Raw genomic sequence first — 27,166 nt, 5'->3', positions numbered from 1 at the left:
TGAAACTATGAGAAGCACTAAGTCAACTTGGAGAGTGTCATATTTAACAGTGGAAAATGTGATGCTCTGCTCTGTTTAACTATATGGAAATTACGCAAATAGTAACAGCAAGAAGAAACTCTCTGGGGAAACTATCTGCAAGTAGGAACTAGCTAACAAGATTATAGTTGCAGTTTATTCTAAATGTCCAGTATCATCAGAACTTGAGCTGGATAACTTCCATTAGGTTTTATCTTAACTGGGAAAAAGAAAAGAAGTATCTTTCTCAAAGTCAGAGATTAATTACATTTCCTTCACAAAGGATATAACCTAGGATGCGTATAAATAGAGCTAGGACATAGAAAAGCTGGAAAGAGACCTCTTATTCTATTATTCTTTTATGAGACCCTTAACGGAGCACCTGCCATCCACAAAAAAGATGAGTCACAGTGATCATCAAAAATAACATTTATATACAGAAAATAAATAAACAACAAGTTTCTACTGTATAGCACAGGGAACTATATTCAATATCTTGTAGTAACCTATAATGGAAAAGAATATGAAAAGGAATATATGTATGTATACATATGATTGAAACATTATGCTGTACACCAGAAATTGACACAACATTGTAAACTGACTACTTAAATAAAATAAATAACATATAACACTTTTCGTTTATAAGTTACACTTTATACATAATTTTTCATTTAATTCTCAGTCAATTGATGAGGCTAATAACATTATTATCCTATACCACAGTCATGTAATATGCTAGTGAATCTTAGAGTAGAATTACAGAGAGAGGTCATTCAGTCCCGGCTCCTCATTTAACAGACTAAGTCCGGGGATGTTAAATAACACTCCCAAGGTCACATCACTGAACCGCAGGCCTGGGCCTGTACTCCGGTCTCCTGGCTGTTCCCACTACAGTGCACTAGCTCCCTATGAGTACCTGAAGGTGCCCCAAATAGAGGAAGGGCAGAGACCCAGGGACGTGAGAGACGTAGCCTGAATCCCAATCCCAACTCCACACACAGCCATATGACCTGGGCCAAAATGCTTCATCAATTTGGGCTTCAGCTTCCTTACCTCAAAAACAGTAATAGTAATAAACAACTCCATTTAATGCTTACAACGTTGTAAGCATTAAATGCAATTATATGCATAAATAATTTGCTCTTAGTAATGAGAGGGAGTTCCTAGGTTCCTGGATAACATCACAAAGGCACTGAGCTGCAGACTATGCTTCTGAGCCAATCACCTCTGGCCTGAGATGGCAGAGTGCTTTTTCTCTGCATGAGCAATTTACTTCTAACCAATGTCAGAAATTATTTCATCTTGTAGCTCTTGAGCTGAAAAATTTTATCCAACATCTTTTATGCAACATACCCAAAGAAATGCCAAAGCAACAACAGTAATGGCTGATACTTACATAACTCCTACTTATGTACCAGACATTGTTCTAAGCACTTTAAATACATTTAATCCTCATTAAAACCCTGTAAAATAGTTCAAAGGTAGCTGAGCCAATAAAGTATGAGGTTTTAAAAAGATGTATTTAGATTAAGATCAATATTAGTTCTTCATGATATATTGGCTCTAAAGAAATACTTGAGAGGTTTTGGATTGGATTTAAATTAAGAGCTTGAATAGTGCCCATTCCAATTCAATTTAGGGCACTCTTTCAATATTACTCCCACTCTGCTGCCTACTAAAAACATCACTTTTCCTCTGTGGGTGAAACTATATAAAATTGACTTTTTTAAAGATTTATTATGGGAAATTTCAAACAAAAGATATGAGAATAATATAACGGGTGTCCATGTACCCATGAATCTGCTTCAATAAACCATCACTTTTTAAATGGCTTTTTCTCACCCCTCCCCCATACTCCTTGGTGAAGACTTTTTTGAACAGGTCCTATGTACAGACACTGTCCTTGTGGGACACCTGATTCTCCTTCTCACCACTGCTTCTCCGCTACAAAACAGTTCAATTTTCTCTTTCCGGAATTTCTAGTCCTTTTGCTGGGAAATCTGTTCCCAGCAAAATCTGAACATCATCCTTATTCTCTTCTCCTTGGCTGGTCTTTGTATGTTGTCAAGTGTGTGTGGGGCTTCAAACATCCAAATGGCATTGATAGAAATAAAAAATTCACCGGGGAAGATTAAGATTAGAGTTAAAGTAAGTTCAGAGGCACTTCAGTCTAAATATATTTCTTGGCAGTAGAGGAAACTGAGGCCCATGCTCTGAACTGTCCAAGGTCCAAGAAACACAAGCAAGAAATGAAGACAAGGACGTGTGGAAAGTAAGCTTCTACTGTCCATATTCTTCCACTCTTTCACCATCTGTACGCATTCCCACATCTGAGGCCAGAGCATTCTTCCCAAATCCCTCCTGAGCATTAACCTGTCTCAGAAGCATTTTAGATCTCTATTATATAACACCAGCTGATTTTAATCTCCTTGGGGGCCAAAGCCACACCTCAGTCTTCCCCTCCAAGGCTTAGTAAAGTACCTGATTGAAACCTTTTAGTCACTCAAATATTTACTGACGCAGTCCAGAGCTCCCTAGGGCTAAGAGTTCTCCTTTATCCATTCTCCAGCAACCAGGACTCCAAGCCTGTCAGGCTTCCTATTTTCCTCCCTCTCCTTTCAATCCGTGGCCGCCCCATTTCTTAAGACGCGAAAGGATGCAGTATATAGAACACACAATCAATCAGAAAAACTGAGTCTGTGTCTTTACTGCTACACCTATTCTGTGAGTACACAAATACATCTCCCTTTTCCAGGGACTGCATAAGCCCATCTGTAAAATGGGCAGGCTGAAAGTCCCGTAGATCTTGCCTCCTTCCGCCAGAGCCAAGATGGGCCATGGGCCGCTCGTACAGTCCCCACAGCCCAGTGAGGTACGCTCCACTCCCAGACTGCTCACACTCTTGGGCACTGCATCCTTACCTCCCACTCCCAGGTTGACCTTGCGGGGGTCTGGATCCTCCCGGAAGTCAGCAGTGAGCTTAAAGACAAGGACGGGCTGGGCCTGAGGAACCTCAGCAAAGACTGATGGAGGCGCCATAGCGAGAGAGCAGGAGCCAGTCAAGAGCCTCCACCCTGTGCCTGAAGCCACTCAGTCCGGTCCAACCGCGGCGACTGGAGGAGACTCTCACCTTCACCTAGCCGGCGGGGCGGGCCGCGGCCTCCAATGGCCGAGCCGCGTCCGGAGCTTGGCAACGTGATTAACCAATCGCGAGCTTCTGACGCACAAAGGCCAGGAGGGAGGGGATGGTACTAGCCAATCAAAGAAGAGAATCTTATCTGAGGCCAGAAATGATGCAACCAATGCAATGTACGCCGGCTGAGATGGGGCGGGGCTACGGTTGATTGGCAGAGCATGCTCCTATCGCTGAGGCCGTTGTTCTTTGGCCCTCCCGACGCTGAGGGGAGGAGCCGAGCGGCCGGCGTTCGCGAGAGGAAGCCTCCTCGACCTTCAAAGGCCGAGAGACCAGCGGGAGGTGAGTGGCGGGAATTCCGGAGGCCCGCCTTCCGATACCTGCGGAGCTTGCGTTCTCGCTGCCAGGCCCGGGAGTGCGCACGTGCCTGACCCAGCCTAGCCTGGCTCTGGCTGGCAGCCAGACCCGGCGTGTGCGCTCGGGACGTTAGTCCTTGGTCAGGACATGCAGCTCCGGAGCCCGCGCGCGCGACCTTGACCATCTCGGCCGGCTGTTTTCCTCAGAAATGTGGGTGGGCCGCCCGCCTTGGTCTCAGACAGGGGTATCCTACTGAAAGAAGGAGCGTGCCGGAATCCCTTTCTGCCGCTTACAATTGGAAATTTTTGCTCGCCTTTCCTTACCGAGAGGGCTTGGTCCTCAAGGACCTTCCAGATCTGGGCGCCGCCTCCCCCTCCAGCTTTTCTCCCACACAGTCAGCCAGATCTTGCTGTCGTCAGCTGGCCGGTACCCAAACTATCTATTCTTTTAGTCAGGCTGTTCCTTCCCCCTGATTATTCCTTCCTCCCCGGCCCCCCTCTTCACCTGTTGACCTTCAATATCCAGAGCAAGTGCCTCCTCCATAGAGCTTTGCTTTAACCCTCACTGTGGTCAAAATCCATCTTATTCCTGTGCTTCTGTACCTTGTTAGCAATGTCACAATTTTAGAAAATACCCAGTTGGGGAGGGGGTGATTTAAAAAAAAAAGAAAATACCCAGTTAAGAACCTAGCTCTGGGGCCAGACTGCCTAGGTTAGATTCTAGTTCTGCCACTTACTAACTTGGGTGGGTGTCAGCAAGTTGCTTAACCTCTGTTCCTGCTCCATTAAGTGGAGATAATACTACTTTCCTTCGGGTGGTTGTGGGGATTATGTGAGTTAATGCATACACAGTGTTAAGTTGCATACGGTAGGCACTCCCTAAATGTTAGCTATTGTCATCATTGCACATCTGCCACACCTCTTGTAGATGGTAAGCTGCTTTTGGCTAGAAATCTCACCCTGTATTAGTCTCCCTCAGTTTCTTGCACTTAGTATTCAGTAAATGGTAGAAGGAGGAGTCAATTCTCTTGGTTTTGCAGGAAAACAACAACAAAACAACAACACTACTTCAGCCTCTATTCATTGGATAATACAGCAAATCTCAAAATGAATTTTTCATTTGAAGTAATAAACATAAGCCAGAAGACCTTTGTGCAACACCTACCAACCTTTGTATCATCTGCTGCTTTTCAGAAACAGCCTCTGGTTTTAAAGATAACTGTCCACAGTGTTTCATTAACAACCCTTTCCTCTAAGATTGCCAGTTCAACACTGAAGGTGAAATGACAATGAACTTCCCATAAGCAGAGGCCAAGGGCAACTGCTGAGTGGGATGTTCTATAGTCCAGTCTTCCCAGAGTTTGATTATAAGTATGATTTTCACAGCGTTGGCCAACAATATCATGGTCACTCCTTACGTCATTCCCTGGAGGAAAAACAACCCTCGGTTACCTAAACATTATCAACTTAGCTAGGTCTAAATAAATATTTATTGGCAACCTAAGCAGCAACCAAGTGCTGACAGGGGCAAAAAAGTACCATATGCGGTTTTTCTTCATGTTTCCGTAATATCTTCTGAATTTTAGAAAAGAGTAAACATTTACTGGGTATTAAGAGAGGGGACTCTCTATTATTTGGGATCCAGGCCTCAAACTTTTTTCCTCTGGAATATAAGTTTCTCGGAGATTACTAAGTTCAGTCAGTGCCCTTTTGTCTTGAGCCCTGCAGGCCGCCCCTCTAAGCAAGTGCCTGTCTTGAAGTAAACAAAATGCTTTCCAGGCCACCGCTAATTTTAACGCTTTGACTTAGAGTGGACACAACACTGCCTCCTGTGCAATGGATGATTCAAGCAAAAGATTCTTGAGAGGCAAACATTACCCCCAAGTACTGCCCAGACAAGTAGGCAGCCAGTTAAAGTGAGTGTCCAGGGAAGGGCAGTGATGGTCAAAAGAAAGGGGCAAGTATTCCCCCTGCCTCCTGACTTCATCATGACTGTTCAAAGGACTTCTGTCCCTACCATCTCCCTTCTGCCTTTTTTTTCTTCTTTTTTCTTCAAGAGAATTGGAAGAGGGAAACTGGGAACCAAGCAGCAACAGCTTGACTGGGAATGAATTCCTTTAGAATAAACTCTCTTGGAAATCTGAAGCCTTCAGGGCTAGGCAGCCCTGCCCCACAGCATAAGAGGCAGACCAGGGCAGCAGTGGGGACTGTGTGAACCTCTAAGCAAATCCACACCTGCTTATTGTATTTAATCTTGCCCATGATACCCAGAAGGTCTACACTTAGCAACTAGTTAAGGGAAGGAGGAGTTTATCACCCTTTAAACTCAAGTGCAAAGTGCTTTGGAATGGTTGTATTTGAGCATATGCTATCACTAAGGGTAGGTTATTATTTGGAAGCTGAGTTGTGTGCTGAACAAATGTTTCTTTAAAAACCAAAGCTGTAAGAGGAAATCTATCAGGAGTCACTGTGTGGCTAAACAGTGGGCAGTAAGATAAGCGTAAAGCCCCTAAGATGGTGCTGTTCTCTCATTGTATTGAATTTACTCTTGCTAATCTGATCACTTACCAACCTCTCCCTTCAAATTTACTAGCTTGTTTCCTGGGTGTGCCTTGGTGGAACCATCTCCCCTTGCATCTCTGCCCTCACTTCTCTCCTCTCTCCCTTATGTATGACTCCTCTCCACACCCACACACATGGACTGGACCAACTGAGGGTCTCTTGCTGTCTCCTATTTCATAGAAGGGCACGTCCAGTGAGGCCTCAGGCAGATAGGGTCTAATGTTTGTTCCAAACTGGGGATCCACAATGGGCAGAACTTTTTTTAAAGCTGCTAATACCTTTGTATAACAGAGATATCAGCAGGACTGACAACTATTGATGGTTTCATCTACCTGTTAATGTAATTAAATTCCAGGGCACCATTTAGAAATTCTTGTGCTATATAATTTTTGTACTTCACTTAAGAAGCAGTAGGGGGAGGCTATAGCTCAGTGATAGAGTGCATGCCTAGGATACAGAAAGTCCTGGGTTCAATTCCCAGTACCTCTGTTTAAAAATAATTAATAAACCTAAAAATTGCCTCCTCCCATTTAAAAAAAAGTATAGTATAATGATTAAAAGCAGGGCCTCTGTATACCTCAGTTCCCTCACCTGTAACATGGAGATAATAATATTTCTACCTCGTCGGGTTGCTGCGAGGATTAAATGATTTAATGTAATTACATGATTGAATCTGAAATGTTTTGAATTACACTGGTTAGTAAGTACTCAGTATGTTAACTGTCATCACCAGTAGAACAAGGCATTGGTTTTCAATCAAATTCTAGTTTTGCCTCTTACTAGTTTTGAAAGTAAATTACTTAATATATCTGAGTTTTAGTATTCTTATCTGTAAGTTGGGGGGAAGAGGTTTTTTTCTTTTTGGTGTTAATACGCACACGTGCATTTAACACAGCTTCAGAAATTATTACTCTTATCACAGAAATTACAATTTAGTCCTGGGTAGCTATAGGGTAATTGTTAGACTAACTCTCTTTAAAGTCTGTCTGCTGTGTGGTCTTTTAGGGATGTGCATTCTGAAATTTTTTTGAATGGAAAAGAAAGCAGAGAACACAGTTCTTAATATCACCAGCCCTCCAAGAGGTCTTTGTAGAGATCTATAAAATCTCAAAGCAACTTCAAGGTAATAAGACAAGATATTTAATAATTAATTAAAATGTAACTATAGCAATAATAGCCCTTTGTATTTCTACATTATCTTTTTCTGAAGAATAGAAAGTGTTTTAGAGACACTATTCCACTCCTGTCTCAACATTCCCGGGTGACTGTCCTCCCCAGTCAAAGAAACATGGAGAAGGAAATGGATCACCTTAGCCAAAAGCAAATGAGGACACTCTAAATGACAGAAGACAGAAGCCTACAGACCTTAAAGTCAGAAGAAAATTTCCTCTCCTTGCCCTGTTTCTCCCTCAGTACATCACAAACACAGCCTCTTAACCTCTAAAGCAATGTCTTAAGCTTTTTGTCCCCAAGTTGTGATGTCCTTTTTTTGTTGGGTCATGTCCTAAAGTCCTACACTTTGGTACAAGATGAATGTAGATGAAGAGATAATGAAAGAAATAAATTTAATGTATTTTCCAAGAACAGGTTTCTTTTAAACAACTCCTAAAGGGACAGTCTAAAGCATTGTACTAGATTGTCTTACTCCATCCCAAGTGGCTAGCAGGGAGAGAAGTGTATTGTGACCATTTCAGCATCCTGCAGTAGAGGGCAGCACGGCCCTTCTTTTGCAAAATGTTGCGCACGCAGGAGAAGGAAAATCTAAAGCAAGTCTCTTGACCACTGTGTCTGTGTGTTTACTTTCACCTAATACTTCAAAAACGAAAAAATTAGAGTTATTTTCTTGTTTAGGTGATTATGTAGAAAGAACGTCAGAGCCTGTATTGCCTTGAAGTAATTGGTGAAAAACACAGGTTTTAGGATGTGGGTTCTGCTCAGGATATGGGTTGTGTCTGGCAAAGATAAACAGCAGCTTGACCCTGGGCAATCAGATAGGGTTATTGTATGAACAGACTTAATGCTCCTGCACTTTCTGGGTAGAAATCAATCCACTGAACTAGCAGGATGTGGTTTTAAAAATGTGTGTAACTCTTATGGTCTTAGCCTTGATAACTGCTTTTAAATTTGAATTCACGGACTTTATTTTACTGTCTGTGTTAGTTTTACTTTCTGTCGCACCTGGGTCAGATCAGACCTGTCTTAACTGTACCATATGTATTATGACTTTAAAGAGTGATGTCAGACGTGATGGGTAAGGAAAGCCTGTCATGGGACTGCAGTTGGCTAAATGGCTGTGTTAGCAGAGAAATTAAAGCCTTGCATGTTAGTCCTCCTGTTGAGTTTGATTTGAGTTTCCCTATCCAGTAAGTAACAAGAAAAAAATAATCTGTTATTTTGTGCTAAAAGTTACTTGATGCTCTTTGGCCAGATGACAGCAAGGAGAGGATAATCCTAATTCTAGCAAATACACAACCACAGTGTCCCTAGCACATTTGGATTCTGCTCCAACCCTCGTAACATTCTAGCAGCAAATCTTCAGTGCCAACTTAAAAAAATGCCAGCAGGAGTAAGAGCTGGAAGACACTGAGTCTTGTTCCCAGCTCTGCCATGTGAACTTGGGCAAAGTTACAACCTCTGAGCTTTTGTTTCCTCATCTGTTAAACAGAGATAATGCCTCCTAGATCTAGTAAAACGGTCCATGTGGAAAATATATATTAAAGTGGGTTGAAAGCCATTTAAATACCTAACAAATATTTGTATCACTGTAGTCAGATTCCTGCTTTTTCTAAACTCCTATAAGAATTTGTCTCTTCTCCTTATATGGTATCATTATATTGCCCAAAATTATACATTTTCATGTCTACTTAACTTTTTCCTCCAACTTGATTAGTTCCTTGAGAACTGACACCAGCAATTATATTTCCCAGTATCTCTGCCTCAACAAGATATTTGGTACCTAATAGGTACACAAATATTTGTTGATTGAGTAAAAACATACACTATAATGAAGAATTAACTTTTTATTTAATTATGGTGCGAACATATACAATTGATCATCTTAACTGTTTTAAAATGTGTAGTACAGTAGAGTTAGCTACATGCACATTGTTGTGCCACAGATCTTTTTCATCTGGAATTAATTCTTAATAACTTATCTTTTACATCACCTGCTTTCCAAGACACTTATTTGTTGATTGGGCAAAAACAGGAAAAAAAATACAGGACTTTCACTCCATGGCTAGGGATGTGTAGAACAAGGTAATCAGAAGATTTCTACTCTGTTTTAAATTCTTGCTTCCCTCATAGAGATTCTGCCCTATTCTGTCACTCACCATTTTTCCAGTCATTTTCTATAAACACTGAAATATATTCCAGAAAAGAGAGGCACCTCTATAAAATGCTTTCGTGAGTCATTTATGTCTAGCATATAATTAGACATTTATATGAAGGAAATTATCACATTAACACATAAACTCATTTGCCAATTATTTGATTTTCAGAATGTCTAACCTGTTAATAACTGAAAATGAAACACTATTTTTAAATCATTACTGCTGTCACAGTAGCCTTTATTTTTTTTAGATTTAAGTATTTTTAAACTACAAACAAAATAGGGAACATAGTGGAGATTTTTGATACAGTATTGGGGTAGAATAGACTTTCCCAATCATGACACAATATCAAAAGCCATAAAGAAAAAAATTGATGTGAGACACCATAAATAAAAATATGATGACTTGGAAAAATATTTGCACCCTCCTTATCAGTCACATCTATTAGATACTTAGAGCGTCATTGTATTGATAGAAAAATGAATTAAGGATATAAAAATATCAATCAAGAAAGAATAAATACAAATGGCCAATAAACAACCCCAAAATCATCATCTTCATAAATTGAAACCATACCAAGTTATCCATTTTTGCCCATCAGACTGATAAAAATATTTATAAATATTGATAAAATAGTACTGAGAATACGGGGGAAAGGCACTTTCATGCACTGTTGGTGAGAGTGTCAATTGATAAAATCTTTTCTTAGAGTGCATTTTGGTAATATCAGTCAAATTTAAAATGCACATATCATTTCACCAAGCAATTTCTCCTCTTAGGAATCTATTCTAAAGAAGTTTATACAAGTTTACAAAGATAGACAGGTAAAGAGGTTTACAATTAGGCATCACAGTATTGCTTTAATAGAAAAATAATAATGATATTTTTCCAACAAATGTGGTATTTTATAACCTAAAAAATCAAGTTTTTATTGAAAAAAATAACAGATTTGAAAGAGACTTCCCAAGAATACAAAATTAAGATTGTCTCTAACAATGACAATTAAGTAGAACAGAGAGGGGGAAATAATTTTCTACAAAGCACTAGAAATGTAGTCATTTAAAACTTCAGAAGGTATGAGAATCTATTTGTTAATAAAGATGAATGTATGTAGTATACTGCATTAGAGCTGGTCTGGAAATCACGGGAACTAATGAAAATCACTTCTTAGTAAAGTCGTGATTTTTTTTTTTTTAAACATAAATCCCAAGATGCTGTGTATCAGGACCTAAAACAGCTCCTGACATTTAGTGGACACTCAGTAAACATTGGCTGAAGGAATGAAGGAGAATATTATCTTGATCAGAGTTGTCATAAAAATTGGTGCAAAACTGACTACCGACACATAGCTTGAGACATAGCAGGTGTTCAGCAGGCACTAATTCACTACTTTCCTGGGAGCCTATTGGTGCTTAATACCTACCTGCACATTACAGGAGTTTATTTAAAACCATGTACATAGTGCTTACTGTATGCCAGGTGCTGTTCTAAGTGCTCAATAAAAACTAACTCATTCAAATCACAATAACAGTTGAGGTAGGTGGTCTTATTATTCCATTTAATAGATGAGGCAGTTGAGGCAAAAAACACTTGAGCAATTTGCCCAAAATGGCACAACCAGACAATGATGGGGATGTGAACACAGACAGTCTAGCTTCAAGGTCCCTGCTCCACTGTGCCATGTGGCCTCTGACAGGATAAAGTTTATGAAATGAAAGGGTGAATGAGATGTTCGGTTTTTAGAAATTATATTGTGCTTTTATTCCAGGGAACTCAGAATATTTTATGTGAGTGATACTGAAAATCAATCCCACAACTTCTCTTTAAGGTGGAGCATATTTTTAATAACATTTTTAGTGTATGACTGGTTCATTAATTGAGTTTTAAAAGACCACAGGAGGTCCTTGTTCCTGGGACGAAGCCACTGTGTTTGCTTTCTGACATCATATAAACTTCCATACAAGAGTTCCAAGTTCTGAACAGAGAAACATCCTGCTCTAGAAATGGAAGAGGCACAGGGCTTACAAAGAAGAATGATACAACAATGTCAAAGTTATTTGAAGGGGTAAGGTGTCATGCGTGAGTTTCAATCTTCCACATGACTAAAGCAGTGGGTCTCCAACTTTTTCAATCAGGAATCCTTCTTCCATAGCTAAGCTTTGTAGACTTAAGAGTTTTTTGCTTTGTTTTGTTTTAATTTTAGTATTAAACTTAGCTTCATCTCATAACTTAATACTAGTGTATTTTTTTCTTCATCACTTTCCCATTCATGTATTCATTCATTTTATCAGTATTTATTGACATTTACTGTATGTACCAGGCATTGCACTATGTGCTAAGGACAACACAGTGAACAAAAAGACAAAGTCCCTGTCCTCATGAATTCTCTAATCTAATGGGGAAGACAGACAATAAAAACAATGCACAAAAAAGTACTAAAATCACAGCCATGGTAAATGCTGTATGTCTTTTCATGCAAAAGGCACAGCAGTGTAATAAGGGGAATTCACCTAGTGGAGGCCAGTTCTTTCTCCCTCAGAATGCTCCCTCCAGCATGGACAGCATTCCCCTTCTAATTCCCACCCCACAGCACCCCTTAGACCCTGCAGTTGCACATACTGATCTTACATTTCTGGAATCTGTTTTGGCAGCCAATGTTTTCAAAACACAAAAACAGCATTTTTAAAAATCTAACTTCTGTTCTAAGTTAAAATATGTTTACCTTTGTAATTTAGTTGAGACATGTGGAACAAGTAAGAAATTTACTCTGAGTCACATAGATCTTTATTAATTTAAAGAAAGAAACAAATCTCAAGTGAAGGGAGAATCAGAAACATGTATTTATATGTTTATTATTCTTATCCTACATTGGACAAGAATCTCTAAAGGCTGGAAAGAAAACTGATGACAGCCCTGTCTTAGATGGCAAGTGGGTATCGCCAAGAGATTCGCCGTGTCTCCTTCATGTCTGATGGACCTAAGAGCCAGTCCTGGGCTGCAAAGTCTCCCCTGGAAGACCATTGACTCCAGAGAGTAAATGGTGGGCAGACACAGGTCAAGTTCGGAGTTGGGGCCTCCAGTTCCCCAGGGGAGGAGTGGGCTATAATGGAGGTAAAAGGCAGTGGGATAGCCATGGGTTACCATCAGGATCCCCCAGAGGGGAAGTTACAGTCAGAGATGAGACATAGTATTGGGCCAGTTCCCGGATTACAGATGGTGTGACAGTCAGTAGGCTTGGGGTGATTTTAGTGCCGTCTTCAGGATGTGCTCCTGTCTAGGGTACGGGATTCCAGAATGAAAAGCATCATTGTTTAGCTGATATAGAGGAAGAATTTCTTTGCCCTCCATCCTTCCCCACCCTACTTCTCCTTCTTCTGTCACTCTTTTGTTTGTCATTCCAAGTGTCCGTCATTTCCATGACACCTAGTTTCTTCTATTGGATTGGGTTCGCCATTTATTTAGCTCGCTACCTTTCATCCAGGTGTTTACTCAGTATCATCGCCACCTACATGTTTGTTAGAAATAAAAATCTCAGGCTCTACTCCAGGCCAACTAAATTGGAATCTTCATTTTAAGAAGATTCCCTGATTTTTCCTAAACACATTAAAATTGAGAAGCATCATTTTAACCCCCTCTCCATCAGCTCCCAGGACTGTAAAATAGACAAGGCCATTTCTGGCCCACCTTGCTCACAGCTTTGAAGTAAAGATATTGAGATTAAAAAAAAAAAAAAAAGACAGCGTTTTCAAAGATAATAATGCTATGCACCTATTAAACATCAAATTTACTTTCACCTGGATAACTTGATTCACTAAAACTGTTTTCAGAATGAATGATTAAAGATTAATGACTACTTGACTGTCTCTGGTTGTTTCCATAATAATTGGTTGTACTATCTTAAAAGGCTCTAGAGAGTTCTGTTTTATTTTGTTAAATGTGTAGGTCAGTTATTCTCAATCCTTGCTGCACATTAGAATTTTCTGATTTTTTTCTGAAAAAAATCCAAAGGTTAAGCCTTGGTCTCAAAGATTCAGGGGGCCTGGGGTGGAGGGGATACATCATTTTTTAAAGTTCTCAGGTGAATCCAATGTACTGCTGGTGCTGAGAACCTTTGATCGAGATGAACAGAGTGAGACACATGGTGTAGGAAAGAAATGTAGAAATGGTAATGAAACAAAAGAATGACTTGAGCTTTGCCATTGATCCTGCAGCTCTGCTTCCAGGAATCTGTCCTATAAACGTGTACAAAGATGCATGTGCATAGAGGCTCACTGCGATATTGTTTGTAACAGCAGATGTATTGGAAACAATTTTAATGTCCACCAATTAGGGATTCCCTAAGTAGGGCACACATCCATATAATGCAATACTGTGCTAATGTGAAAATGAATGAGGAAAACTTGCATGCACTGCCATGAAAATCTCTCTCAGAAATAAACCTACCACTGTGAAGGAAAAGCTGGGCTGGTCCAACAAAATAACTCACAAGTCTAGGAATGTGAAGGAGAGGCTGGGCTGGGCTGACAAGATAACTCAGAAATCTAAGTATTGGAATACTGATCTGAGTTCTGCTAGACTAACTTGTAAATCTAGGTTAATTAGTGTTGGTTTGCTGTTCATGTTTTTTGCTAGCCAGCTGGGTTTTCAAATATACATATCTGGCTTTGGAATGTTGGTTTGCTGCCTCCCCGCCTCCACTTTTGTGATGATAATGCTGCTAAAGCTGTTCCATGCCTACTGGCCGAATACCCCAAGCTTGTACTTTACCCTGTAAAACCTCATGCACACATCTTGGAGGTGCTCAGAGCTTCGGAGCAGAAGCCCCTCTGAGCCCGCCGGCGTAATACATCTGAGTACTCCAACCCTCCGAGTGGTGCTTGTTTCTTGACTGGCCTGTCGTTTCCGTAACACCACCACATTTTTTTAAGTTACATAACAATGTGTGATACATGGTCTCACTTATGTGAAAAGATAAGCTTGCATGTACGCATACATGTGTATGTAAATGTTTAGAAAGATGACTGAAGGATACTTGCCAAACTGTTGACAGTGGTTACCTCTGGGAAGAGGAATGGGAGGGAAAGGGACTTTTTGCTGTGTAAACTTCTAAATATTTTACAACAAGAATGTATCCATGCACTGCTTGTGTGACTATTCTAAGCACATTCCAGGGTGATTGGCTGTCATACCATCTGAAATACTCGATTATAGACTATTTAAGCTAATTATTATTTTAATATTATAATCTTGAATGCATAATTTTATAATAAATAGCAGAGGGGCTACAAAAGTGAGCCCATAATTCCTACACAAAACAAAAACTGCCAGGGCACCCGGGGTTTTGTTATTAAAGCTGCCCCTTGTTGACTCCGGGGTTCCTGGAACCGAAGTCTGTGTTGCTCTGACTTCTTGAGATACCCTCCCATACAAAGTTACACGTGGCACTGACTCTCTGGTACCTCTCTGGTTCCTCGGATGACTCACCCAGACAAACAGATCCCACTTCTAGAAGGATCTCTACATTAGCACTTTGTAAATTCTCCCTTGTTCCATCCCTAAAAAATCACTGGGGACAGAAGGCCACCTACAGCTCAGCCTTGCTGGGAGCCAGGTCTCCCGCATTTCAGGCACTTGAGAGAAGCACACTGACGAAGCTGTAGTGTGGGCACTGTGCACCCTGTCTAGGGCAAAATTCTCAGTCTGTCCTGAGAGCTCTTCCTCTTTGAAATGGTGATTAAGCACTGGAAGTGTATAATGAGGGAAATTACTTATGAATCTGTGCCTCTCAGCTCCAGGCCACTTCTCTTTCTCTGAAAGAAACTCAAGGATTTTTACCCTAATAGCACTGGAACAAAGTCAGGGCTGAGGCAGGCCGGTGGGGCCCTGCTGACAGCTTGTTAGAAACTGTCCCTCTCCTGCTCTCCCCTTCTCATTTCTTCAGGTTACAAAGCCTGACAGAGTTTGATGAGAAAACCAAGGCGGTAACATCCCCTGCGGCAGCGAAGTCCCTGCTGATCTGTCTTTGACAGATAAGGAGAGTAGATGTCACCGACAAAACACTTAACTCACCGGAGCCAAGTGTGCCAGGACAGCGCTGTAGCCCTCGCAGGACCTACAGGAGGAACCCAGACAGTGCCCACCTCCCACAACTGAGCTCTCTATAGAACATCATTTTAACTAGACAGCTCCTGAAAACCAAATGCTCACTGTAGCTTTCCTCAGAAAAGTGTATAACATCTAATAACTCAAAGGAAGTTATGCTTTGATTTACAAAAGTCTTCCAGGTTATATCCTCCACCTGGTCTTCAAGGGCTGGTGACCATCTAAGATCTGAGAAGTCAGTCTGACGTTCCATGCAGGTGTCTGGGCCTCCAACTTCGTCAGATTGCCAGGAAAGTGAGTGTGACGAAGCAAAACAAAAACATCCCTCTGCTCTAGGTGCAGAGGCTGAGACACACCAGCCTCTTGCCAAAAGTTGCACAGCTGTTATGCAGTAGAGCTAAAATTTGAACTCAGAGCCCAGTTCTTATCCATTATATTACCTCTCTCATATTAATAACAACAGTGCTTTATTTAACAAATATCTATTGTAAGACTATTCAGTGCCAGTATTAGGCTTGTGTTCTAAATATACAGTGACAAACAAGACAAATAAGTCCCCCGCTTTCTGGGGCTCCTGATCTGTTGGTAGATCCAAATGTGTAAACAAGTCATTCAGTGTAGGGTGAGGAATGGAGTACCAGCAAACCATTGGGTAGGTGCTAGACACAGTAGCCTAGACCAGGAGGAGCAATAGCTATGAAAGCCCAGAGTGCAGGCTGCACATAACACGGTTAGTGAAAGAAATGAAAAATGGTCGGTATGACTGGAGCAGAGAGAGAAGAGGGAATGTGTGAGTGATGAGATTGGAAAGAGAAACTGGCCCCAGATTCTGAAGGACGTGTGAAGCATGTTAAAGAGTTTTAGCATGTGGGAAATGGGGCTCCATTAGAAGGCATCAGGCAGAGCACGTAGCTGAGAGAGGTTTGGCCTGATCCACTATGTCACGGGCGTGCAGCAGTAACTGAAGTCACAGGAAGATAATATTACCCAAGGAGGGGAGAAGAGGCCTCAGAGAGCAGCCTCGGGAACACCAGCATTTCAGGGCTGGAAAGCGAAGGAGGAGACCTTCCCAAAATGTTCAGAAGGAGGAGGAGGAAAAGAGTGAGACGTGACGTACTTTACCCAAGATCACAAAGCGAATAAGCTGGCAAACTCAGAATTCAAAATGCCTCTATCAATTCCAAAGTCATGTTTATGACCTCAACATCTCTTAAATATTGTTTTCCCTTACTGCCTAAAATTATGGTTGATATAAACTGTTTATTTATACATGTTTTTTTCAGAAGTTCACTCATACAACAACAACAAAAAATTTGTCAAGGAATTTGTTCAGTGCATCCTTGAGTGGCCTTAAGGAAGCAAACTCAGGAAGCATCCTCCCAGCTTCCTCCCCGTCACTCTCCCTGTGTGCCCTGCCGTATCTGTGGTTGGGCTATGCTCTCATTCTATGTAAGAATGCCCCCTAAGACAGAGCCATGCACAGTCCATTGGCAGATGCTTAGGATTTCGCTTCAGAATTCCTTCCACGTGGCACAAGGGCCACATACAAACCCAGGAACCATTCTGAGTATCCACTCTGAGTACATCCACTGAGTGCATGATGTACGACAGTTCAGAAGTTATAAAGTAAAAACAAATTATTAAATCCCCCATCCCATTGCCAAGAACCCATTCCCAGAAATACCATTGTTAACAATTTAGTATATAACTTTAAATGCATTTTTCTACACATATATAAATAAGTTTTGAAATGAAAAGAATCATATTATCTGTATCGTTCTGAGCCTTACTTCTTAAACTAGGTAGTGGCCATCTCTTCATGCCAGTGTGTATAGCTTTACCTACTGTCTTCTTTCTGCATACCTGTCCACCTTATGAAGGTGTCATTATTGTGCTAATCAGTCCTCTATTCATGGCCATTTCCATTGTTTCTGGGTTTGTTTTGTTTTTGTTTCGGGGTGGCTTTTATTCTACAGAGTGTAAGGGACCCAAAAGAATGTTGTCTGGGCTCAGTTTTGGACCGAACATTTTTTCTGAATTTGCCATTGTTTGTCCTTAACTTTCCTCCCTTTTTGAGCTTGTTGGGTGTTTCCCTCCTGCTGTTCCCTCTAATCTTGCTAATACTCAGCTCAAGGTATGTTTGTTGCCTTAAAGATCTTCTTACAGAGTCTAGGACTCTTTGGAGGAGGTAAGTTCGACAAATAAACAAACTATAGTCTTAACTTTACATTCTTATTGTAGAGGCTTTCAGAGACACTGGAAGAAATTCTCTTGTTATCTAGAAATCAGTTTTAAACCCTCAAGTTATGTCACTGAGCAAGCAAGTTTGAACTGTGCTTCTCATTTCCTTTTAAACAGCACCCTAGATAAAGATTGATTGAATATATTTAAATTTAAGGCATATCCTGTAACTTCAAAGAGTTTACTGGCTCCTGCAGTCAATTGGGAGGCAAAATTAGTGTAAGGGAAATAATTAGAGAGCAGTTGAGTATTAATTATGTGTTACAAGCCCCTGGGCAGCAGGAGTTCAGGGAGGAGAGCGCTGCAGTTCTCTGCCTCCAAAGGGAAGGTGGAACTTGAGCTGGCTTAGGAAGCAGTGGGTAGCATTCTGAGAATTCTAAGCAGATGGAAGGCTTTTCAAATATCGGATAACTTTTCATACCTTTTTATTATATGAAATTGTCTTTTTTTTTTTAGCTTAATTTTTTTTAATTGAAGTACAGTCAATAACAATGTGTCAATTTCTGGCGTACAGCACAAATGACCCAGTCATGCATATGTCTGCTTGTATGCCAACACCATGCTGTTTTGGTCTTTGTTTTTGTGTAGTGTCTGCTTACCTCCCTGAGAACATAAGCTTGATGAGGGCAAGGACTATTGTCTTATCACTGCTGAATCCCTGGTCCCTGGTACAGTGCCTGGCACATAGTGGATGGTCAAAAGATTTATGAATAAATGAACCATGGGGTGTGTGAAGAACAGTGAGAAGACTGGACTATTTGGAAAGAAGTGTCTTTCCTTGAGGAGTAGAGGATTTGCCAACTCTCCAGCAGACAGGCTGAGGAGTAGCTAAGTGGGCCTGCTTGACATTCAAAACACAGAGGCGAGTAGAACCAGCTGACCAGGGTGTGATGATGCCCAGGTGGACCCTATATAGGTTGCAGTAGGGAACTTGAATCTGAAATTGAATTAAAACACAAACAAAAGAAAATTGATCTGCATAACCTCCTAGACTCTGCCTGGTCAGCTGACAGTTATACTTAAAAAAAACTAAAACAAGATTTTTTCAGTCCTACCCTTCCCTTGCTAAGAATACAGTAAAATGTTAATGTCATCACAATACTTTTATTAACACTTACTATGATTGTATTCACTCTTTAAGCAGATAGGTTCGTTGTTGGCTCACATTCAATCAGTTGTTAACCAAAAGGTGTTTTGCTTATTTTGTTTTTATATAAACTGTTCTTTTGCAGGTCCTTCCATCCTATACTCATACAATTGATTATTGGACCTAAATGCAGTGCTTCCCATTCCTGACACATCCTATCTTATTGATTTTAGACCATCTTTCACCTTACAGAATTCATTTTAAACCTGGATCCTGTCATCAATCACTGTAGTTGCTCCTCTCAGCTTGAGGTCATCCATACATATGATCTGCAAATCCCCAAGAGTCTGGACACCTAGAGATCATTTGGAGAGTTCTAAGGGGCCAGGAGTGTTTACCAGCTGATACACCATCAGCCAGGTGTAAAAAAAAGAAGTGACTCTTGGCTCCAGGAGGACATTAAGCTCACGGATACATGGGGCAAAACTCAAGGGTAGTTGGGAAAAGAGAAACTGTTGGAATTCCAGGTTGAAGCAAACCGATGTCAGACTCTCCAGCTTAAGCAACCCAGAAAGGTCTCTTCTAGGAAGCAACATTTTAGACGTAAAAGGGGGGAAAGCAGCTTGACAAATTTTGAGGCAGGCAGAGGGTGGGGAAAGGGCATGTTGTGCAGGCAGCAGCAAAACTGGGGGTGACAAAAGGATGGCCAGCCAAGGTAGACTGTGAACCTCACTCCCTGGCAGGCAGATGTTAAATTCACTTAGAACCATGGACTGCTTGGAATAGCCTTCCCTTCCAGCTCTCAGGAATAACTCTTACTTCGGGGTACTAAGACGTTTCTCCTCCCTTAGCCACTCTCCCGGTTTTTCACTGGAATTCTGCATCATTGAGACTCCTCCGTACCTCTCCCTTCACTCTGCCTCTGTGGTAAAATCAATTACAATTGGCTTACATCTCCAGTTCTGGGTACATTTTCCATCTGCTCCAAACATGCACGCCCTCCGACTGCACCCCTCCCCACTCCTCCCACCTCCCCCACCCTCTTCCTGCTCCCCATTAACTTCATCTTCTTAAGCAGCTCAGGAACACAGATGTTTTCACCCTGTCGCTCCAGCACAAGGGTATTTTCCCAGTGTCTCTCTGTGTGTATGCTCCAGGCACCGTCTCTCTGGGGAGGGAGAGAGTAAATGTTTTCATTCCAAACCCTCAGGGTCAGGTCTTGTTTGTCTAAACTGTGTTTGTTGCCATAATTATCAGATTAGCTGATCTCTGGCAGCAAGTTGGGGGGCAGGGGAGGGGGGAGTATTAACCCTTTGTAAGGTGGTTGCTGTGCTTTGTCACGGGAATACTCTGGTGAGGAGCTGTCATTTCTCTTCTAACCTGGATTTGGCTAGAATTCTTTTCACCAACCCTTGCAGCCCTCAGTAATAGTCTGCTCTGAGTCAGTCAAGCCACCCAGTGGGCTCCGCTGCTGGGATCCGAAAGGCATTTAGCAGAGATGCAGGGTTGAAAGGGCATCTCTCCAGGGATCTGCTGGGGAAAGAAAGAAATGGAGCTTAAAGAGGATCTGGATAACTAACTCAACAAGGGGTATCAGTGTCTGTCAGGCTGAATAAGGAAACCAGGAGTATGCACTGGACGTCTTCAGCCTGCCCACCCCTCCTCCTCCTTAGCATAAAGGCAGTGAGACTACCAGGCCCCACTTAGGTTTGTTTGTTTGGGGATTTTCTGTTGTTACAAAGAATACTAAGATCATTTTCACCACTGCAGTTTTAACAATACCAAAGGTCTCCCCTTGTAAAGACATTCCCAAGCCTTTGTCATCAGACTCAAATGGCTGGGCTCTGCAAGATTTTCTCATCTTCCCTTACCTCCCACCCACAGCACCACTGAGCTGCTGTCTGGTCTCCAAAGATACCAGAAATACAGTGATTGCTCTCTCCTCTCACCTCCAAGAGTAACAACCCCTTTGCATTTTAATTCTCTCTTACAAATGAATAAATCTTGTCCCTTCAAAAGTATCGCAGGCTCTTGGAGGACAAGAATATCCTTAAGTCCCATCCATACATTGGTTAGCTGGTAGAGGACCTCAGCGTATAAACAGGAGGTGCTTAGTAAATGCTGTTGATAGCATTTTCCTCAACTTCTCTTTCCATTTCTCACCTCTGCTCTTTTCTGTTTTCTGTTTGATGTTTTTGTTTACTTTATTGTTTACAGAGAGCCTGTACTTCTGTAACAATCCTCCAACTCAGACCCATCAACTCTTCCTCATCTTCACTCAAATGCAGAGAGAGAGAAAGAAGAGGATACATTTACTGAGTGTCTATATACCTAACACTATGCAAACTTATTCCATGTACTTTTCAAATATCTTATTTGAAACCCAGATTGGCTTCTAAGGTAAGTGCTGTGACATGAAAGGAAGCGGAGGCTCAGAGAGTTAAGTCACATACACAAACTGCTACAATAGTAAGTGGTAGAATGAAGATTGAGCCCAAGATGTCTGTGACCCTAAAATCCACACAAATCCCATCTTTCTAGTTATGGAAAGGGAGAAAAAAATCAAGCAATTAGGGACCCCACACTACCACTAGTGGCTGTGTGACCTAAGGTAAGTCACATACCCTCTCTGTGACTTATCTGGAAAGTTGAGGATTGACTAGATGACATCTAGATTCCTTCTTCTCTTGATGTGCCATCAAATTCTGGGCCCCTGTAGGGAAGCATATAGGAAAAGTTGTTTAGAGAAATCATATTTACTCGATTTAGTATATGCAAAATGCTTAGAATAATGCCTGGCACATAGTAATTCTGCAAAAGTATTAGCTGTTATTGTACATGATAATGAGGCAAATGAGGATGGATCCATGTACTACAAACACGTTTTTACCTCCACATCTGTAAATTTTAAAAAGACAGTCCAGTATTCTGGTAACTTAAAAGCCGTTTCTCCTGCAAAGACATTACCAGAAGGGGAAGGACCTATGGCTACTGAAAGTTAAAAATAACTATCATTCATAGAAGGATAGTTTGCTAAGCAAACAACCACCAAGACCAAACATACAGATGTTTCATTGAAAATTCAGCTTTCTTGTTTGGTCATGGAATGTATTAGTCTGCCTTGGGAAGTAGTGAGTTTCCCTCCCCTGGATTCAGGGATGTAGATGTCAGGTGGCTGGATGGACTGCATTGACTTTGAACCACCCTTCTGCCCAAGTCTCTCTAATTCCAAAGCGAAGGCTATCCAGAATTACAAAGTGTCCCAGTGCCTATGGGCACTAGGGTAGCAGGCACTGGACTCCAGCAGGTTACTCAGCCCTGTAAAAGCACGATATCAGGAACAGCTTGCACCTTATATGGTGAAGCCGTGCCTTCTGAGCCTTTAGTTGAAAGGTGATTTGTGGAGCGCATTACTGAGCAGTATCCTGGGTCATTCTGTCTTTTCAATGCTGAGACTAAGAATTAAAAGCACCAGGAAATAACAGAATCACACAATGAGGGAAGGGCCAGAACCCAGAGCTCTTGTTTTTTCTCATTTTTCCTCCCTGTGAAGAGATAGAATTATCTTGGGCTGAAGATGTAGACCTGAATATGAGTAGAAAGTCATATGCAGTGTTAGATCAAGATGAATGGCAAGTAAGACAGAAAAGGAAATAAATAATCAAAAAGAACAGAAGGGCAAAAGGGCAGGAGATAGACAGTTGGAGAGGCAGAGGAAGAGAAAATAAGGACATGAAGGGGCTTTTCTTTAAAAAAAAATGTATACTTCGAATGAAAGAAGTAGAGAGACAACATTTAAAAAGGAAAGGGATTTCAAAGAAAGAAAGATGGTAACAGACATCAAGTACTACCAGAGCTAAGTGGACAAGAATAATTATGGTTGAAAAAAAAAGTCTATTATAATTTAACCTAGCTTATCTAATGAGAGTATCTATAAGAGGCAGTAGGTGCCTCTTTGCGACAGAGATCCGCAGCCAGAGACCTCAGGATCTGGGGAAGAGAACGCTTGTCTACTCCCCAGGGACCTCAGCCATCTGCTATAGCACAGATCAGCTGTTAACACTGGAGTTAGAAGCAAAGCTTCTGTTGAACCACCTTGGAACCTGTAACCTGCCTTTCCCTGGAGGGTTCCCTTCCTTCCTCCCTTCACTTCTCTCTGTTTTCTTCTTGACATCACTTTTACTTATTTGACTGTGGAGTGGTTGGTCTGGAGAAACTTCAGTGCCTTCCAACCCCCCAAGAAGACAGTTCTCTACCTCTGATTTCACATTCCTTTCTTCTTTCTGTGCTGTCTCTGTGGGATATGAGGTTCAGGGAATAATGTAAGGATATGCAACGGGAGCCGGGATGACTCACATGACAGCTTAACTCTGTTGCTATGGCTCAGCTGTCTCTTTTTCTGGTGGAAAAAAACCTGGAAGAGTTGATTCCAGGTCCACAGAGAGGTTGATTGGTATTAGGAATTAGTCACCATTGGAAGCATTGAATGTTGTTTTATTAACAACAATCATGATAATGAACAAAATAATTTGATGAGTACTAAAGATAAAACCATAGATCCTGCCCTTGAGGGGCTCTCAAACCAAAAGCTGCAGCCCTAGGTCCTTGCGGTTCAATAGTAATCATCACTGCCTGGTATCCAGCACTGAGGTGCTTAGGTGCTGGGTACAACGCTGAGCATGTGACATTCGTCAAGATGTTTAATCCTCATAACATCTCCGTGAGGCAGGTACTGTTGTTGTTATCCCCACTTTACAGATGATGGAATGGAAACCCAAAGATTAAATGATTTGCCAATATTGTTCAACCTGTGTGAGACTGGGATTCAGATATGCTTGGAGACACCTTATTAGACTGTCATCCATTTAATGATTCAAGACTGACTGCGGTGACTGAGTGAGGTCCCCAGATTCATCTCATTCCCATTTCAACACTATTTTGAGGATTCATGCTTGGGAGCCGCTCCCATAAGCCCTTTCCCACTGTGTCACATGTGATCCAACCTGCTTTAACCTGTCTGTTCTCCTACATGCCTGAACCTGCAGATGCCCCACGAGCGATCCTTGGCCCTGGGTTCTTCCTTCTAGTCCCCACTTTCCACCAATTCATCCACAACCCTAACAACATCAAGCCTTCCCAACAACAGTGATGTCACCCCCAACTAACTGCATGTGCCCAGGACCTTTGGGTTTCCTACCTGTGCTGCTGGTCCCCTTCCTAAATCAAATGAGTGACTGAGCAAGAGCATAAACCCCCAAGACACGAAGTCCTACTCTCTGGAATCTTGTCCTTCTATCCAAGGCATGGTGTCTTCAAGTACTTTCTGCCCAAAGCAACGGTCCAATAAAAACCTTCACTTGGACTCTATACTAATTTGAAATTTAAAATGACTAGTTTGGGGAGATTATGCAAAGTATGCATGCAACCAAGATTTGGGCACAGAAGAGGACAGAAATGTTTTCACATAACAGCTACTAAATATGGTTCATACAAATCATATTATATTATCAGTTTTTACTTTCTCTGACAATACGTTTTTAACCCAGCTTGAGAATTCCAATTATCTGAAAACAATAAAATAATATTAAAATTTATAATTCAGATTTTTAGACTAACTTCCTCATTCCTCCAACCCCCCTACCCTGCCTTTCCCACTCCCTCCAGGCATCCAAAACGGCACAATCTGTATGAATAGGGCCAGGTAGCCTATGAATACTCAGTAAATATTAACTAACTGACTTGTCTAAATGAACTAATCTATTAGCCTCTGGTATAAGTAGTTTTCTGTCTCTCAAATTCAAATCATTTCCTCTCCTTTTACTAACATGGGCATTCATGCATTCAGTTCAAACCGTTGTTTACTTAGAGCTGTTCTGGCCCCCATAAATGCACAGCCTGGTAATGGTGCAAGACAGAATGAGAACAAGTGCTTGTGTGAGGACCGTAGCAGTGAGGAGATAGAAAGAACATGCCTTGACTGCAGCAGACCTGGCTTCCAAGGCTGCCTCATCTGTAAAATGGGACTATGAGCTAGCTCATAGCGTCACTGATAACAGTGAACATTTTGGAAGGGATTGTTGAGTGCTGTGTGCATTTACCTCTTCAGCTGTCCCTGAAACTCTACATAGGAGGGAAATGGCACTTGGAGGGTGGAAAGATTTGCCCAGCCTGAGGTCTCATAACTAGTTAGAGATGGACACTGCTGGAACTTGAACACACTCTTAAGTCTTCCTTACAATACCTGTTTGTACAAGTGCCCTTGAGGATTAAACTCCTGTCATGTTCTTCTCACAATATGTGCTCAATACATTCCTTTCCTCTACCCCTCGACCAGAGAAGGACACTCAGTTCCAGGTATGGAAACAGGTCATAAGACTTCAAGGCTAGAGAGATGTGGAGGTTACCTTCTGTGGGGGGCAGGTCGGGGGAATGGTCCATTTGGCCTCCAGACCTATTGCTGGCCCAGGAAGGATGAAGGAACCTGGATTCTGCTCCCCAACGAGGGGATGTGGGTGTGCAGATGGGGAATGGAAAGTGCAGCCAGATGGCCCTTAGCCCCCTGGAAGGACGGCAGTTGATCATGGAGGAGTCCTCCCTCTGTCAGTATATCTACGCTGATGCTTTTGTCTTTTCCTGTTATGGTTTGGTTTGACTTCGTCTTACATTCGTAGTAAACATTCCTTTATTTTTTGAAAAGTGCGATCCTTGTTTCTGCTCAAAAAAAGAGACAAAGGGGATTTGCTTCCACCCAGGTTGGCTCAAGGAGAGGATTAATGTGTCCTTGGGTTAGGTGTGGTGATGGCAGCTGGAGAACTGGGGGAACCTGGAGGAACTGGGTAGAGGGAGAGGGAGACGCTGGGAGGTAAGTAAGAAAGCTGTGATGACTCATCTCTTACTGAAGGATTCCAGCACCAGCTCTTCCTAGCAGGCTTTTTCAATACCCATTTCAGAAACAGAAATATCCTAATGCCTGGAATGGAAGGAAAAGTCTGGGTGGAGGCAGTGTAGTATAGAAAGAACAACATTACAAAGCTTTGTTGCCAAGGACACTAACTATGAGCTTTGAACAAGTTACTTAACATCTCTGGGTGTCCCCATGTATGATGGTGAACATATGCAGACCTCTCAGGGAAGCTGGGACAACCCGATGAAATCTTGTTCATAAAGGGCCTGGCAGAGGAGGTGACTGTTGAGTGTCTGGGAAAAGATGGGACACTCAGGCTGCAGCTCCAGTTAGTGGGAGAAGTTGGCTTTTGCTGAATCCTACCCAAAATGTGGTTGGGCTATTCTGATCCTCCCAAGAAAATATGTGATGATGGTAACTCTAATGCCACTAACATTAACTAAAGTTAGTCCACTGGGGAGAGGAAAAGGAGCTACATGCAAAAGAACTCCTTTATCAGGAAGGGTGAAAATAGAAGGGGATATTCTGGAAGAATATTGTAAATTAGAAAATCTAGAAAACATTGCAAATCTAGGGGGAAAATCCAGAGTAGCTCAATAAAAGGTCTAAATTTAATCTTAAAAAAAAAAATACAGGTGCCTGAGGTGGGAAAAAATTTTGCTGACTGTTCAAGTAAGATGTTTATAATAAAAATAGAAGTTTTTTTAAAATGATAGTAAAAGTAAGGTTTTAAAAAAGGAAATCCCACAAATTACTCTCAACATGTTTTAAATTGTAAAATACACATTAACATAAAAATTAACATGGTAATGATTTTTAAGTATACAGTTCAGTTGTACTAAGTACATTCACTTTGTTATGCAACCATCACCACCCTCCATCTCCAGAACTCTTCATTTTACAAAACTGAAACTCTGAACCCATTACATCCCATTTGCCCCACCTCCAGTCCCTGGCAACCACCGTTCTACATCCTGTCTATACGAATTTGCTGTTCCGGGTACCACACATAAGTGGAATTATACAGTATTTGTCCTTTTGTGACTGGCTTATTTCACTTAGTGTAATAGATTCTTTATCTATCTATCTATCTATCTATCTATCTATCTATCTATCTATCTATCTATGTTCCAAAGTCATTTGCAAAGTGATTTAAATAAAGCAAAGATTCAGGTCCCACCATGCTGGCATGATACAATGCCAATTTCCATATGGAAAAAGAATGAAGGTGACACTTCCCAGACCTGGAGGAGAACGTGGCTGCAGGTGAAGTGTGGACACAAGGAAACCCCAAGTGCGGGTTTTGGGGGTCAGGGACGTCTGACCCTTTCTTAAATTCCTTTGTGTTGCCTCAACATAAGAGTTTACAGGGGTGTTGACATTGGTATTCTCAGTTTTTCCCTTAATGTTTTCTGTAGGGTCCATCCC

At 41.6% G+C, this 27,166-nt stretch overlaps 1 protein-coding gene and 2 long non-coding RNA genes across 7 annotated transcripts in view; 1 reads left to right on the top strand and 2 right to left on the bottom strand.

The window, feature by feature from the left end:
• The window catches only part of GOT1 (glutamic-oxaloacetic transaminase 1), a 29,385-nt gene extending 26,208 nt beyond the window's left edge, over positions 1-3,177 (bottom strand). The window contains exon 1 of the mRNA XM_010971068.3: positions 2,943-3,177. Coding sequence (XP_010969370.1) covers positions 2,943-3,060 — 118 coding nt within the window. The 5' untranslated portion in view covers positions 3,061-3,177. The remainder of the gene's footprint in view (positions 1-2,942) is intronic.
• Positions 3,178-3,299: 122 nt separating this feature from the next.
• The window catches only part of LOC123613149 (uncharacterized), a 37,345-nt gene continuing 13,478 nt past the window's right edge, over positions 3,300-27,166 (top strand). For 2 of the 4 annotated variants that reach the window (XR_012510181.1, XR_006720505.2), the window contains exon 1: positions 3,395-3,496. This is a non-coding gene — a long non-coding RNA (uncharacterized LOC123613149). Of the gene's footprint in view, positions 3,497-21,051; positions 21,235-27,166 lie in introns of all 4 variants that reach the window. The other 2 variants (XR_012510182.1, XR_012510180.1) reach the window with 2 other exon arrangements.
• Positions 17,180-27,166, bottom strand: part of LOC141579114 (uncharacterized) — a 57,845-nt gene continuing 47,858 nt past the window's right edge. The window contains exons 5-7 of one of the 2 annotated variants that reach the window (XR_012510184.1): positions 21,459-21,547; positions 20,215-20,364; positions 17,180-20,002 (exon numbers count right to left, since the gene is read on the bottom strand). This is a non-coding gene — a long non-coding RNA (uncharacterized LOC141579114). Of the gene's footprint in view, positions 20,365-21,458; positions 21,548-27,166 lie in introns of both variants that reach the window. The other variant, XR_012510183.1, reaches the window with a different exon arrangement.

This window comes from Camelus bactrianus, chromosome 11 (assembly GCF_048773025.1).
Source record: "Camelus bactrianus isolate YW-2024 breed Bactrian camel chromosome 11, ASM4877302v1, whole genome shotgun sequence".
NCBI classification, from domain to species: domain Eukaryota; kingdom Metazoa; phylum Chordata; class Mammalia; order Artiodactyla; family Camelidae; genus Camelus; species Camelus bactrianus.
Note: the sequence above shows the minus strand (reverse complement) of the source record. Positions and strands in the feature narration are given on the sequence as shown.